The sequence below is a fragment of the Saccopteryx bilineata genome, chromosome 4 (genome assembly GCF_036850765.1).
Source record: "Saccopteryx bilineata isolate mSacBil1 chromosome 4, mSacBil1_pri_phased_curated, whole genome shotgun sequence".
In the NCBI taxonomy this organism is placed as follows: domain Eukaryota; kingdom Metazoa; phylum Chordata; class Mammalia; order Chiroptera; family Emballonuridae; genus Saccopteryx; species Saccopteryx bilineata.
In genome coordinates, this window is record NC_089493.1 from 128,130,979 (window position 1) to 128,147,709 (window position 16,731).

The 16,731-nt window shown below is 40.9% G+C and overlaps 1 protein-coding gene and 1 non-coding gene across 3 annotated transcripts in view; one reads left to right on the forward strand and one right to left on the reverse strand.

Annotated features, from left to right (window-relative positions):
* Positions 1-4,042, forward strand: part of ARIH1 (ariadne RBR E3 ubiquitin protein ligase 1) — a 125,388-nt gene extending 121,346 nt beyond the window's left edge. For both annotated transcript variants that reach the window (XM_066278063.1, XM_066278062.1), the window contains one exon: positions 669-4,042. In XM_066278063.1, the coding sequence (XP_066134160.1) occupies positions 669-753 (85 nt within the window). In that variant the 3' untranslated portion in view covers positions 754-4,042. The remainder of the gene's footprint in view (positions 1-668) is intronic.
* An 11,702-nt stretch (positions 4,043-15,744) lies between these two features.
* On the reverse strand, positions 15,745-15,856 carry LOC136336979 (U6 spliceosomal RNA). The gene has a single exon (XR_010731710.1). It is a non-coding gene; the product is annotated as a U6 spliceosomal RNA (small nuclear RNA).
* Between the last annotated feature and the right edge of the window lie 875 nt (positions 15,857-16,731).

Sequence of the window (16,731 nt, forward strand, 5' to 3'; positions counted from 1 at the left end):
GGCAAGTGGCCACTAGGATGAGGGGTGAGATTAGGACATGGGTTGGAACCTGGAAATCTTGAGGATCTATTTTTTTCCCCTTAAGGAGAGGTTCACTGTGTCCTAGGGATAGATAGTACTTCAACATATGCTGCCTCTTAAGTTAAACATGCAAGATGCCTGCTCTCACAGTATGGAAGCCTGTCCTTTAAAGTTGTTTCCTGGCAAATACTAATATCTTACTCACAGTAGTAGAAACCTTGGGGAATTTGGAAGACTTGGAGATTTAGTCCTAATATTTTTTTCATCGTTTAGCCAACTATAGTGACTACATTGTGTTTCTGGCGCTTCAACGGTTCACACGGCCTTATACATGTGAATAAATAACCTTTGAAATTACTTCTTCTGAAACTGTTTAGAGGTAGAATGACAGGATTGAATCAGGTGACTTCTAGGCCTTTAGAATTTCTCACATATTATTGCTGTAAAATTAATTTCCAAAACTGAGAATCATGGCTTTTTAAAATTAGAAACAGTTTATTGTGTCTTTACATGTAGGCCTGAAAATGTGCTGTTGAAAACAGGTACTCAGTTCCAAGTGTTGACAAAATGTAGGGTGCCCTAAAAAATAAGTAAATCCTTTTTTTAATCGTTGGAGGCTGACATTTTCTGTCTCTCTCTGATTGCAGATACTGTGAGAGCCGGCGGAGGGTTTTGTTACAGCACGTGCACGAAGGCTATGAGAAGGACCTGTGGGAGTACATTGAGGACTGAGAGTGGGCCTGCATAAAATGAACTCTGAAACTTTACCATCTAGAGTGCTCATGCAATCACACACACACACACACACACACACACACACACCACACACACACAACGGAGGCACTAAGCCCATGACACTGCTGGTCTGTAGTACCAGAATTCTGTTTTGTTAACGGAAAGTTTAAGTAAATTATATTGTAATAAAAAAGGTAGATAAACCATCGTACAACAGTATTCTAGGCCGCCAACAAAAGTGTGACAGACACACTAAAAGCCCTCCAACTTTAACTTGTAATGTAGCTTCACTCTCAGAGCTGACTCCTGTTTCTTTTTCCTTTTCCTGAGTGTAGTACAGTTTAAGTTTATAACAGGTCCTTGATACTGCTTTCCATGCCCAGACTAGCCGTTTTGTTGTACTTTGGTAAAGGACCTCTTCTCCTTCCCCCTACACATACAAATGCACCCACACAGTGACTGACACTCTCTCTCATACCCCAAGGTAATGAGTGAATGACAATAAGTTCCTTGTAAAGAAAATTTGGGGAGCGGGAAGGGGGTAGACAGCAGGAAGAATTAAAAAACAAAAACTTTGTATATGACTTTTAAAACAAGAGAACAACACAGTATTTTTCAAAATTGTATATAGCGCATATGCATGGACAAAGCGAGCGTGGCACGTGTTTGCATAATGTTTAATTACAAAAAATATTTATTCTTTAAAAATCTTCAAGATTATGTCTATTTGCTGTGCATTTTCTTTCAGTTTTCTTTATCTTTCTGGGGTTGAAGGTTGGGATAAAAAAAAATTTGTTGGTTTAGCACCTCTGGAAGACATTAGAGCTCTTTGATTTCCCTTTCCTGAGATGACTTTGCCCTTTCCGGTTTTGGTGTTTGTTGCTGGCCCTGGGCCCCCATGCCTTGAATTCCCAGCGCTTGCTCAGGGCCAGAAGATCAAGCTGTGGCACTGCTCTGGCCTGGTGAGGACTGCAACAGGCAGCTTGGCTGCCGCAGCTCCACAATGCCCCAGTCCCCAGCCCTCAACCCCATTCCCTTCCGTGGCCTCATGCATCTACTTAAGCCTTTGTGTACCCATGTTGTTCACACAGATGAGGGCTTCCTAGGTTCCCTCTCCAACAAGAGGAAACATTTCAATTTTTTTTTCTTTAATTGCTGCTTTGAGCCTTTTAAGATTTTAGTTATGACTTCTCTCACCCTTTCTTTACATTAGGGTGTCAAATAGAATGTTTTTGCTTTAAATATAAGAATAAATAAATAGCCATTCACATTGTTTCAGATTGTGAATTTTAAATGGCAGATACTAAAATTGCTCGTGTGTGTTGCTGTGGGTTTAGTTTGAAGGCCAGCACCCCTAGAACATGATATTCCCATCTAGAGCATTTAAACAGGAATCACTGACTTGACTTCTTTTCTGTTATCAGCAGATAGGAAAATTAATGATGCATTTTAGCTGTGGTGTCCATTTTTATCAAATTTCTATTAAGCTATGTTAAAAGTAAAGAATGGTGGTGGTTTTATTAACTGTATACCTGTCTAGGCCATTCTGGCTGTGGTATTTTTTCAATAGGTCAGCATTCCTAAATTTGTTAGTTTTATACAGGAGTGCAGCATGAGCTAGGCAACTAGCTAGGCAACTAGATTAAGAGGTCTTAATATTAAACACCCGTTGGGGTTGGGGACCTCTGTCTTCCTTTCAGTGTCTTGCACCTAGGGAGTGTTTCCTGCTTGTGCAGCAGGTCTGCCTGCCCCCATGTTATACATCTTATTACTCCATTGGGAAGTAGGCTCACTTTCCTCTGGCCTTTTGCCTAAGTTAGGCTTTGCTGAATCAACCCACTTTTCCTTTTAGAAAAGGTTGTTACATGAGATGTACTTGCAACTGTTCTTTTCCCATTAAAAATTAGTGAATGTTTGCTGAATATATTGAGTATATTATGCTGCTTCCTTAAACCACTTGTCGCTTTAGGATCAACTCATTTTGTACCTTTGATCCCCTCTGCCTTGCCACCTTAGGTGCAGATCTGAACTCGGCATCTTCTTCCATGTCCTCTTCTCCCCCATCTTCCATTTAACTTTATTTGAAATGACTGCATCAATCTTAAAAGGCATTTCTCAAACTAAGGAGTTTTTGTTTTTAAGAAAGCTTGAGTAAGTTCCTTTGCCTGGTAACTTTGAAAAACGGCCAGAGTTGCTATCTATCTAGATATATGTGGCTCCCTTAATCAAAATGTTTTGTGTATGTGTGGTGTTTTTAAAAAACTGTTAACCAGTTACCTGCAGTATCTAGTTTTCAGTGTCATTACATGCTCCCTTTGCAACAAGGATTCAGAAACTGCGTGTGCACTTCGTAGTAGCCCCTGCCCACGGAGGAGCACTGCTTCTAGAGATATTTCCTAGTTCCAGTGTTGGCATATAGTCTGAGGGTATTGCAGTGGGTGCATTCCCTAACCTGTGTGGATCACGGTAAACTGGCCTTTTCTACTTCCAGTCTTCTAACAACCGTCTCCATATCTCTAACAGTATTCCCAGAGTTCATTGCTTTCATTGTTAGTAGCTCAGTGACCCCAGCTGGGACATGGGGGAGCTGCCATACTGTGTGACAGCCTCCCCATTTTACTCACCTAAGTCGTTCAGTCAAGAGGACTCTGTTCTCAGTGAGCATCAGGGTCTACCTGTCTTCTTGAAGGTAGTGGCATTGTCTTCTGAAAAATGCATGCTTCATTTGAACAATTAATTCATTGAGCAATAGGTGGACTTACACAATTCACAATAAAATTTTGATCTAAAGCTCAGGACACAAACCACAGTGGTAAAACAGTAGCATATAATATCATCAGACTGAATTCTGTGTAATTTGCTGCGATCCAGATTGTGTATTATGTGTGTTTAAATAAAAACATTAAAAACACACTTGTAATACATAAACACATATATAACAGATTCAATACAGACTAGATTTGAAATGGTTGAATCTGCAGTGTCAAATGGGATTCAGCCATGATTAGGAACTGTGATTCAGTACAAGAGAGAAAAGGACTTGATGTAACAAATTCTTTTAGTTGCAAATCCCAGGTCTAGAGCACTTGTAGAATGGGGGGAGGGGGGTTGGTTAGACAATCAGATCGGAGAATTGATGAAATGCTCCTAACCCTGTAATGTTGTGCATAGGCACCCTGTGCTGTGGAAATAACTGTTCTTAGATTTTCATTGTAACTGGACTGTTCAGGTTGCCCAGAGGGAAAGAACATTCCTAATTCTAATAAAATAAACTTTTATTTTGTTATTCCATTAGTTACTTATGTTTATTTTCATAGTTTAAAAAAAAGAAAAGACATACTGGTGGCCTCACAGTCACCTGTATTATGTGCCTTACTTACTCTTCCTATTTAATAGAAATGTTAAGACTTGGTTCGGTTTCTTTGCAGGGAACTGTGAATGAGATTATCCCCAACAATTAATTATCTTGGTTAATGAAGCCCTCCAGGCTTTCCTCTTTCTGTGTCTTGAACATTGGGTTTAGATGCTGTTTGTGTTGTAACAACAGTGATATATATTAAATGTTCAATACATCTTATGACAGTTTTTTAAAGATATTTTAAAAGTTATTCTCCACCTCAAAACTCTCGTTACTTCGATTTAGTTTACTCTTAGAAGCTGATATCTCCCACAGGAGTGAAGAGAGGGTTGTGTTAAGGACAGTCCCAGATTGGAGATCTTTGCCATTGGTATTTTAGCCAAGTTTAGATTCTAGGACAATTTATTTTGGTCTTTTTTGGATCTGTAATTGTGAGAGTTCATTTATCACTTATATCTTTGAAGCACTTGAACTTATATTACCATATAAAGCAAGTGAGGTTGGAATTGCTCTTTTCTTCAAAAGAAAGTAAGGCTCCATGAGATTAAGTAACTTGCCCGAGATTTCACAATTTCTTCTATCTGAGACTCAATCAACTGTGTACTGCTACCTCTGTGTATCTATTAATCTGGTTTCAGAATGACCTAGCCTTCAGGGCCAGGAAAGGTGGTTCTCACCTGGGGTGGTGTATTATTAAAACACATCAAAGTTGCTGCCACTCTTAGAGAAATGCTATAAATTTATCTCTGGTCTTTGTTGCAGAGTTTACAATTAATGTGGCTCTGTTTTGCTTAATCAGAAGAAACCACGCATGCATAACATAGATAAATAGTCCTTCCTGTCTTGCTGATTGGGACAGTTCTCATGAGAAGACTCATATATAATAGTTGAGAGTAAATGGTTCACCATCATTTGATTTGATAAACAGGGGCCAAGTAATTTGCAGTTATTGGCCTAGGGCTGCATTTGTTCAAATGAAGTACCAATGTAAAGAATTTTGAATAGGCATTTGGGGAAGTCCTGGTGTCTTCAGAAATAAGAAAAAGTGTGGGCCCTTCAATTTTTTTCAGGTTTCTTTGGGGATGAAGGTATGTTTTTGGTTTATTTTAGGAATTTGCTTCTCCACTTAATTACCCAAGATGAAATAGCAAACTTGGACGTACTCAACTGGGAATAATAAAATTGTCCCTGTGGTAGGAGTAAACAGTAAGATGACTGAGTTTTACCTTTTTTTCTGAAGTTGGAAACAGGGAGGCAGTCAGACAGACTCCCTCATGTGCCCGACCGGGATCCACCCGGCATGCCCACCAGGGGCGTTGCTCTATTGCAACCAGAGCCATCCTAGCACCTGAGGCAGAGGCCATGGAGTCATCCTCAGCGCCCGGGCCAACTTTGCTCCAATGGAGCCTTGGCTGCGGGAGGGGAAGAGAGAGACAGAGAAGAAGAGGGGGAGGGGTGGAGAAGCAGATGGGCGCTTCTCCTGTGTGCCCTGGCCGGGAATCAAACCCAGGACTCCTGCATTCCAGGCCGATGCTCTACCACTGAGCCAACTGGCCAGGGCCTAAAACAGGGGTCCCCAAACTGCGGGCCGCATGCAGCCCCCTGAGGCCATTTATCCGGCCCCCACCGCACTTCCGGAAGGGGCACCTCTTTCATTGGTGGTCAGTGAGAGGAGCATGGTTCCCATTGAAATACTGGTCAGGGCCTGACCTGTGGTGGCGCAGTGGATAAAGCGTTGACCTGGAAATGCTGAGGTTGTCGGTTCGAAACCCTGGGCTTGCCTGGTCAGGCACATATGGGAGTTGATGCTTCCAGCTCCTCCCCCCTTCTCTCTCTGTTTCTCTCTCTCCCTCTCTCTCCTCTCTAAAAATGAATAAATAAAATTTTTGAAAAAAAAAAAAGAAATACTGGTCAGTTTGTTGATTTAAATTTACTTGTTCTTTATTTAAAATACTGTATTTGTTCCCATTCTGTTTTTTTTACTTTAAGATATGTGCAGTGTGCATAGGGATTTGTTCATAGTTTTCTTTATAGTCTGGCCCTCCAACGGTCTGAGGGACAGTGAACTGGCCCCCTGTGTAAAAAGTTTGGGGACCCCTGGCCTAAACGAAATTTTTTAAAGACTTTATTCATAGTAGGAGAGAGAAAGAGATAAGGGGAAGAGTTAGCAGGAAGCATCAACTTCCATATGACTAGGCAAGCCCAGGGTTTCGAACTGATGACTTCAGCATACCAGGTCAGTGCTTTTTATGCACTGCGCCACCACAGGCCAGGCCTTTGCAGAATTTAATCCAGTATTCAAGGCAACTATTGATCTTTCTGTAGTCAGCAGCATTTAGGTGGGGTAAAATAATAGATTCTTTTGAAAAATTAGCCTATGATTAAACAGGCATTTTAGGTCCATTTTAAGGGCCAATTAATATACAGATCAATCACATTGATATGTAGCAACTTTAATAATGCCAAAAGCACAGCTTTGTTTACTACTACAAGAATTCAGGAGTCTCAAACTCAGATGTCTGCAAGAGTCAGGTAAATATTTTAATAGAATACTCTTGGCCAAGTGGGCTGTGAGAAGAGCCTGTTAAAAATAAACTTTTTGTGAATTCTATTTTGAAATGTTGGCAATTGATTTACAATAGTCTTAAATGTGGGTCGAAGAAAAACTGCAGTTAGGCCATACCATTTTTCAACTTGTGTTAGTATTGACTCACAACTTTATGCTGCCATCCATCTGACGCACAGTGGAGTCACTGAGAAGCTTCCAGAGACCAAAACCAAAACTAATGCCTGAGTCTTGCCCCATAGAGATAATGACTTAAATTGCTTTTGGATGTGTGTTGGGAATTAATTTTTTAAAGCCCTATCCCTACCCCCATCCCCGGTGATTGTACAGTATTTTTTGAGACTTGCAGACAATAGTTGAGGCCATTGGTCAAGGCAGTAATCTAGTTTCAAAAGGTGTAGGTGCACACTCTAGGACACGTGGGGCAATGGGACTCTGGCAAATTCACAAGCTCAGGAAAGGGCCCATTCTGTAGGACCTATGGTGTCTCTCTCCTAGGGGTTGAGTGTGAAATGCCCACCTTGTCATTTTTCTGGTATGTGGTCCACCTTGGAGAGAAATGCACAAAACAAGAACAAGCAGAGTAGAATGCTCACATCAAGTGTCAGTATATTTTCTGTTGGAGGGAGAGAAACCTGTCTGGAAAAGTAGAGGAGTACAGTCTGAGCCAAGGAAGTTGAATGGTGATGAGCAAAGCTGTCAAGTATTTGTGTCCATTCAGTGCACAACCTCACTTAATCCCTCAGAGTTAAATTCAGAGCACTTGAGAGTCACAAGCTTCTCACTGTTACTTTTATTCTTTAGATGGTCTTGTGTGTTAAGACCCTGGATTTTCCTGGGTTCAGCCCCAGTGTGATATAACAGAAAGGTTATCAGTGTTTCTCAGCCATAGTTTGCCCTTCCATAAAAAGGGCATAGAAATAGGAGCTGTGATGTGTTGTGTTCCTTGTTAGATGCCTTACTAATAGTATTTGTGTCTTCTAAGAGCCCTAAAACAAAGTAGGCACTGCTCTCCTGTTCTATAAATTAGCAGGTTCGTGGGCTATTAACTCACTGAAAAGTTACAGAGGATGCAAGTCAGGGTCATGCCTGATTCCCTGTGTTCGTGCGCTCATGCTATATTGTCTGTTTGAGAGGAACATTGGGAGGATCAAAGAAGATGGAAAACATAGCCTAGTTATAAATAATAAGCATACTGGTACTAATGGGCAAAAAATAAGGATACAGAGCTATCTCATGGACTCCCAAAGGCAGGATGAGATTGGATGCAGAGAGTAGAAAGCCATATCATTCTAACAGCTTTCTCCTGTATCTTTCCCATAATTCCGAATATTGCATGTTAACAGTTCCTATACCTGTAGACAGAACCAAACAGCCATGGGACCAGCTTATTGGCAGAAATGGGGCTCTTGGGGCCTTAGTCCTGTGGGTTGGGAGGCAGATCTTGGAGATCATGGTTTCTGGGCTAGTCCTCACAAAAGTTGCTTTTGACAAAACCAAATGGTCTGAGATGAAATGTAAGGAATGCTATGTAATAGATAATTAAGCACAAACTTACTTAGTTTTACTAAATACACCCTGTCCGTCTTTTTAAAACTCACAATCCTATGAGGTAGTTACCATCTTCATTTCAAAAATAGGAATATAGAAGGTCAAAGACGGTGAGTAAACTCCCTGTGGTCATCCTTTTTTAAGTGGTGGAATGAAGATCCAGATTCTGTCAACACCCATGGTGTCAGGCACTGCTCTAGACACTGGAGGTACAGCAGTGAGAAAAGGGCCTGTTGGTTTTCCTGAAGCTCTTAACATCAGCTCTGTGTGGAGAGTGATGGATTCCCCAAGGTTACTGAGCCAGTTAACGGCAGAGTTGGAGGCATGTTTGATAATGATGCTGTATTTTCATGATGCTGTAGCTGCTGATTTTCAAACAGCCTTTCCAACAGCACCTGCTAACATTATATAGATTGGTTATGGGGAGTTGCAGCCTTAGATTGCCTTGGAGACTCAATAACCAATTTTTATTTGTGGCTGGTGTCTGTTCAAAACATGTCTCTTGTTAACCTGAGATACTGTACTAAGGACCCAACCTATGCCTTTTCCCCCTCATATTGAGAGCCACTCTAGCATTTTAATGAGAGTTAAGAAGTAAGTCCACAGAATTCCAAACCATTTTCAGAGGGCCAATCCTACATATTTTGAGCTAATGACTTGGCTACCTATTATGCACAAAGTAACAGTTCCTGACTTGGTGTCTTATTTGGCACCTGCATGTTTCTTGTCACTGACTATGCCTATGTAAAAGTTTGGTGTTGACCTTACCAGCTACCTGCCTTTTGCCATGTAGTATTCAGGATGGGAATTTGGAAGGTGATCACAGAAATATAAAACCAGTTCTCGGTAGTAGACAGTTCTCCAGAAGATTCTGAGAACTTGCTTGTGTGATTTTACATCTCTTGATGGCTAACATTGGTTTCTGTATGCATAACAACAGCAGTGTCCTAGGAGCCCTTCAGTGCACATTCAAGGACTGGTTGGTTTTTTTTTTAGAATTTATTTATTCATTTTTTTTTATTAGAGAGAGAGAGAGAGAGAGAACAGGGGGAGGAGCTGGAAGCTTCAACTCCCATATGTGCCTTAATCAGGCAAGCCCAGGATTTTGAACCGGCGACCTCAGCATTCCAGGTCAACACTTTATCCACTGCGCCACCACAGGTCAGGCAAGGACTGTTTTTTAGAATTGAGGATCTGAGGCTTGTGCAGGGAGGATCTGGCTTTCTGGAATCAGTTGGTTACACTTGTGATTCCTGGGGAGTGAACAAAAAGCACTTTGTCCCAAGTTTTCTGAGACCCTATTCAAAACTACCAGTATTTACTGAATTTCCCAGCTTCCTCTTTCAGAGAGACTGCATATGTGTACTCACCTCTGCAGTTCCCATCATTTTCTCAGAGGGAGTACACCATAAAATGATAACACTAATAATTCTTACACTAATGGAGCACCTCCTGTCGGCCCGCTTACGCACTTGACATTCTGATGGAGTGCTGTAATGTTAAGTCCTGGCACCCGCTCTCAAGTCTTGTATAACCTAATTGCTGGTCTTCCTGCTCTGAACAAAGCTGTTTACTTGTTAATAAATTCCTACCATATGATCCTGACTTGTTCATTTCTATGCACCTAGGGCAAACACTAAAGTGTTACCTAACAAAGGAGGAGGTATGACCTGAGTGATCACCTGCTTCGGAAAAGGCTTCTGTTCTGCTTTGAATAGGAAATTATTTGTGTATCCAAAAATCCCGTGGGTGATTTGGAGCAAATATCAGAGAATGGGTTAAAGGAAGAGTCATAGTATTCTCTATGCCTTCAGAGAATTAATTTTTACTCTATTATTTTGACTAGCTTGCAATAGAAAGGTTAAGTATTGTTCAATCTATTTGTGTCAAATCCAACGTTAAAACAGGTCAGTGGGCAAAGATGTTGTTCACTAACCAATGGAAATAAAATTGCTTCTCATATTTCTAAGTGCTGTTTCAATGGGACACTGGATTATGCACTTTTTAAGATAAATTTCATAATTGAGGTCCTAGCCTTGAACAATTAGAGCCCCAAGATCACACTGAAAACAGATTAGAAAAGGGTCGGGGAAAGATACTTCTGAAATAGAAATCCTCCAGTCATCTTTATTTAAGTTGATATATAGAAATGAATACATATATTGTGAAATGCACACATCATAAATGTTCAGTTGGATATTTGATCATTGTATACACCTTGTCACTACCCCAGAGAAAATATAGAACATTATTATTAATCCAGAAAGTTCCCTCAGTAGATCATCAACATTTACTTTTTCAGTGCCTTTTATGTTAGTCATTGTTGCTCCACTTATTTATGCACTCACTGGGTGATTTCTTGTATGTGCCCTGACTAGGGATGAAACCCACAACCTGTGCTCTAACCAACTGAGCTACCCGGCCAGGGCTATATCAATCATTTCTGTGGGTATGAAATAACTGATTTTAATTTACATCACATTGCTCTGATGATTGATGATGTTGAGCACTTCCGCTTGCTTTTTACATTTGTATATCTTCCTTTTAAGTTTTCCCATTTTAAATTTGGATTGTCTTTTTTTTTATTGTGGTTATTCTGTGAATTCTGGATATAAGTCCTTTGACAAATATATATGTGGTTATTTTTTTAGACTATATTTACTTTTTAAATGAGATCTTTTGACAAGCAGTAATTTTTATTTTGGCAAACTACCTTAATTTTTTTTATGGTTTTATGACCCCAAAGTCACAAAGAACATATTTCCTTCTAGAAATTTTGTGGTTTGAGATTTTATGGCTGCCTGACCTGTGGTGGCGCAGTGAATAAAGCGTCAACCTGGAAATGCTGAGGTTGCCAGTTCGAAACCCTGGGCTTGCCTGGTCAAGGCACATATGGGAATTGCTTCCAGCTCCTCCCTCCTGTCTCTCTCTCTCTCCTCTAAAATGAATAAATAAAATAAAAATAAAAAGATTTTATGGCTAAGATGGATCATAGATGGTCTGTGATTTATCTCAGTGCTTTTAGGGTTCACATCTATGGTTTGGATTTTACATTTAGGTATATGATCCATCTCAAATTAATTTTTGTGTACACAATAAGGTTTATTTGACTAAGGAATATACAGTTGTTCCAGCAACATTTGTTTGAAAAAAGTTTCCTTCACCCATTAAGTTGATTAGCATCTTGGTTGAAAATCAGTTGACCATATATGTTTATAGTTATTTCTAGACTGTACTCTGTTACTCTGCTCAGCTAGAACATTGAGCAGTTAGGGTTTCTTCTATCATGAAGGACTACTTGTGCACATCTGAAGATTAGTTCATTTAGGTTTCTTTATGTCCTCAGCTTTTTTTAAAGTTTATTTATTGATTTTAGAGATAGAGGAAGGGGGAGAGAGACAGGAACATGGATCTGTTTCTATATGTGCCCTGACTGGGGATCAAACTGGCAACATCTGTTTTAAAATGATGCACTAACCAGCTGAGCTGTCTTACCAGGGCTATTCTCAACTTTCTAATGAGTCAAAAATGTTTTTTTTAATTTATTTATTTTTGTATTTTTCTGAAGTTGGAAACGAGGAGGCAGTCAGACTCCTGCATGTGCCCGACCGGGATCCACCCGGCATGCCCACCAGGGGGCGATGCTCTACCCATCTGGGGCGTCACTCTGTTGCAACCAGAGCCATTCTAGCGCCTGAGGCAGAGGCCACAGAGCCATCCTCAGCACCCGGCCAACTTTGCTCCAATGGAGCCTTGGCTGCAGGAGGGAAAGAGAGAGAGAGGGGAAGGAGAAAGGGAGGAGTGGAGAAACAGATGGGCTCTTCTCCTGTGTGCCCTGGCCAAGAATCGAACCTGGGACTCCTGCATGCCAGGCCGACGCTCTACCACTGAGCCAACCGGCCAGGGCCAATATTTTTTATTTTGCCTGACCAGGCAGTGGCGCAGTAGATAGAGCATCAGACTGGGAAGAAGAGGACCCAGGTTTAAAACCCCACTGGCTCATCCGGCTTGAACATGGGCTCACCAGCTTGAGTGTGTGATCATAGACATGACCCTGTGGTTTCTGGCTTGAGCCCAAAGGTCACTGGCTTGTGCAAGGGGTCACTCACTCTGCTGTAGCCCCCAGTCAAGGCATGTATGAGAAAGCAATCAATGAACAACTGAGGTGCCACAACAAAGAATCCCACATGCACCCTACCGGGATCCAACTGGCAAACCCACTAGGGGGCAATGCTTTGCCCATCTGGGGCATTGCGCCGTTGCAACTGGAGCCATTCTGGCGCCTGAGGCAGAGGCCATGGAACCATCCTCAGTGCCCAGGCCAACTTTGCTCCAATGGAGACTTGGCTGTGGGAGGGAAAGAGAGAGAGAAAGTAGAGGAGGGAGGGGGGAGAAGCAGATGGGTGTTTCTCCTGTGTACCCTGACTGGGAGTCGAACCCGGGACTTCCACAAGCCAGGTTGGTACTCTACCACAGCCAACCGGCCAGGGGCCATGAAAAGTCTTTTTTAAAGGCCACAAAAGATGTCTTAGTATGGATGTACTTAGGTTTATTTAAACAGTCCCTGGTGATGGACATTTGGGTTGTTTGCAGTGTTTCTTCTCAGAAAGCAGTAGATATATGCCTTTACCCACATTCTCTGTTGACTATATCTCTAGTATCAAGAATGGACATGCCTAACTAGTAGATAAAGCGTCAACCTGGAATGCTGAGGTCGCCGGTTGGAAACCCTGGACTTGCCCAGTCAAGGCACATATGAGAAGCAACTAATATGAACTGATGCTTCCTGTTTTCTCACCCCTCTTTCTTTTTCTCTCTCCTCTCTAAAAATCAATAAAGAAAAAAAGGCCCCTAGAGCTTCATATTATTTTAAAAATGTTTCCCAAGGTGTCAGTGAGGCTCTCAGGAGTTGATGGGTGCTGGTTTCAGATGGGCAGGGAGAGGTGCTGGATACTGCAAAGAGGCATAATAAAGTTCTAGAGAGTTACCTGGCAGGTTAATCAGAACAGAACTGGCTGTAGACCCTAATCAGAGTAGGAGATACATATTAAAATACTTTAAATGTAGAAACTCAAGTGTAACTTCTTTATGTGTATATTGAGGGCATAAAAAGTTACTAATGCCTAATTCCTCCCCTGCCTTCTCAGCTCCTACCATGGTGGGGGCAAGGGAGAGGAATAAATGCTGTTTTCTTTGGAATGCCTTACCCAGCTGTGTAACTTGATCCAGTGTGAACAATCCAGAGAAGCAGCTAGTTTACTTCCCGGGAGGTTTCTAAGGGAAATGAAAACTGTCACACAGGAAACACTGTCTATGTGATTTTAGGATTTTCCTGTGATGATGTCATGTGTTCTTTTGAGGAAATTTTTCTAATTACCTAAACAATTAAAGCACATTGGTTATTGCGATTTGAGAAGTCAACATGCTTTCTTACAAAAAAAAAACAAAAAAAAAAAACAAACAAAAAAAACGCCCTTGTACAGAGAGTGCTCTAAAATCTTTCTCTTAAAATCTGGGGTCAAAGGAGAGATTTAAAAACCTATGATAACAATAGCTTCTATTCAGTAACACAGGCATACACAGTGTCAACCACTCTTCACAGGACTTCTTTCAGGGAGATTTAACATAGAGGGAAGCGTGCCCATATTTTCTACCAACACCTTCTTCCCTAAGGGAAGAAGGCTCCCATCTCAGTAGCTTATTGGACTATTCATCCAATTGTTTTTAAAGCTAGAAATCTAGTCATCTTTTTGTGACAACTATCTCCCTTTCCCCTGTTCCCCCATATCCAGTTTTCACCATAGGAGGTGAGTTTCATCTCCTAAATGTCTTGAAAATTCCATTCACTTCTTTTCCCATCATTCTAGGCCATGTGAACTCCTTCCTCTCAGCAGTATCCTTTAGTCTTCTAGATCAGGCGTCCCTAAACTACGGCCTGTGGGCCGCAATGCGGCCCCCTGAGGCCATTTATTCAGCCCCCACTGCACTTCTGGAAGGGGCATTTCTTTCATTGGTGGTCAGTGAGAGGACCACTGTATTTGGCAGCCCTCCAATGGTCTGAGGGACAGTGAACTGGCCCCCTGTGTAAAAAGTTTGGAGACCCCTGTTCTAGATGATCAATTCTTGTGCCCTTCTCAGTTCATTCTCTACTTTATTATCTAACCCAGACTCTTGAAATGTTCATTCTCTGACTACGTTCTTCCTTGCTCAAAACTCTCCAGCCCCTTCTCAGAGTCTTTAGAATAAAGTTGCTCACCTGGCCTCTATGGATCTGCACCATTAGTCTCCCCTAGCTCTCCACCATTCACAACCAATATTTCTCCATACCTCTTTCCAGCTACACCTATCTCTCTGTGCTGCAAACTGGCCACACTTTTCCCATTTTGGGGAAGGATCCTTGCCTTAGAATTCTCCGCGAGTCAGCTCACTTTCTCATCCCTATTCCCCAAGCTAATGCTTTCTCCTTTAGGTATTTATTATTTTGAGCATCTCTTATCCAGGGAAGTCTCCTTGACCAAACAAGTCCAGATTGACTCTTCCTGTTATTTGCTCTTAGTGCTCTGTATTTCTCCTTATTAGCATTTACTGCAATTCTAACTATATAGTTGTTTTTATTTTTCTATTATTGGAATAGGTAACGCACCTATAGAGTACAAAATTCAAATTGCACACTACGTATACAAGTTTCTTCCCTTCCTTGTCCCTCTACTACCCAGTTCTCCTTACAACTAACTACTTTTGGCTTTGAATATCCTTCCAGAGATTTTTTTTTTAATTTATTGATTTTAGAGGAAGTGGGAGAGAAAGAAACATCAATTTTGTTTTTCCACTTATTTATGCATTCTTGGGTTGATTCTTCTCTGTGCCCTGACTGTGGGTCAAACCCACACCTTGGTATAGCAGGATGATGCTCTAACCAACAGAGCTACCCAGCCAGGGCTCCAGAGATATTTTCTAAGTATACAAGCAATTATGTATATAATATTTCTATTTTTTGCCTTTTATTAACACAGATACTACATACATTTTTCAGTATTTTGTTTTTATCTGTTAATAATATATCTTGACAATTCCATATCAATATGTAAATAGTTGTCTCTTTTTCATGAACAATATAGTATGGGCTTATGATAATTTAACCTCAATTATTGGCCATTTAGGTTGTTAGTAGGCTTTGGTTATTACAAACAATGCTGCACTGAATAACTTTGTATGTAAAGTCGTTTCCCACATTTATACCTGTAGAATAAATTCCTAGAATTGCACTAATTGGGTTAAGGGTTATGTGTGTTTTTAATTTCAGTAGTTATTGCCAATCTGCACTCGATGGAGGTTGTACCAACTTGCATTCTCAGTAGCCACAGTTGAAGAATGCGTGTTTCCCCACAACTATGCCAGCGAAATTTTTTGTTGTCAGTGTATGAGGTATCTTTTAGAAACTTTAATTGGCATGTTTTCTTTATTGAAAAGTTATATTTTCATATGTTCCACAACCATTTGTATTTCTTTTTTTTTTTTTATGGAACGCTTCATGAATTTGCGTGTCATCCTTGCACAGAGGCCATGCTAATCTTCTCTGTATCGTTCCAATTTTTTTTTAGTATATGTGCTGCCGAAGCGAGCACTATTTGTATTTCTTATTTAGTAAACTATTTATCAATTTTTCTTTTCTTTTTTTTAATTTTTACAATTTTTAATTTTTTTCTTTTATTCATTTTAGAGTGGAGAGAGAGGGAGAGAGAGAGACAGAGAGGGAGGAGAGAGAGACGGGGGGGGGGGAGGAGCTGGAAGCATCAACTCCCATATTGCCTTGACCAGGCAAGCCCAGGGTTTCAAACCGGCAACCTCAGCATTTCCAGGTCGACGCTTTATCCACTGCGCCACCACAGGTCAGGCAATTTTTCTTATATTATTATTTAATGTCTGACTCCTTCGCTACTCTCCCAAGGTTGGTCCTCCAGATACAGGGATCCTATTATGTTTAGTCCATCACAGAGTTGCTGGAATAAATGATGCTCAAACAATTACTGGCTCACGTCGTGCAGTCATCAAATCCAGAACTCATGTTTGACGCTACAGCCTGCCCATATTCATGATCATCCAGTGAAAAGACCGAGCATTTAATTCATCACACCAGAGGCAGATAGGTAATGAAAATGGCTGAAGTATGCTGGGAAGTGGAGGCTGGCAAAAAGGTAATAGATTTCTATCTAGAGTTTTTGGATCTATTTTACTGCCTTGGAGGAATGGAGGCCCATTATTATATCTTTATTTATCCTGAGGCTGGATTTCTTGCTTTTCTGTGAAACCTTTTTTTAAAATTAATTTTAATTTATTGTGTTTACATAAATTCAAGTGTCCCACCAAATATAACTCCCTCATCCCCCACCCCCATGTCCCCCTTTAAGCCCCCCTTGGAAACCTGGCTTTTGTCCATGTAAGAACGTCCAAACCTGTAGAAAATGTTTATAAAAATTATTTGAGCCAAACAGAGAATAAA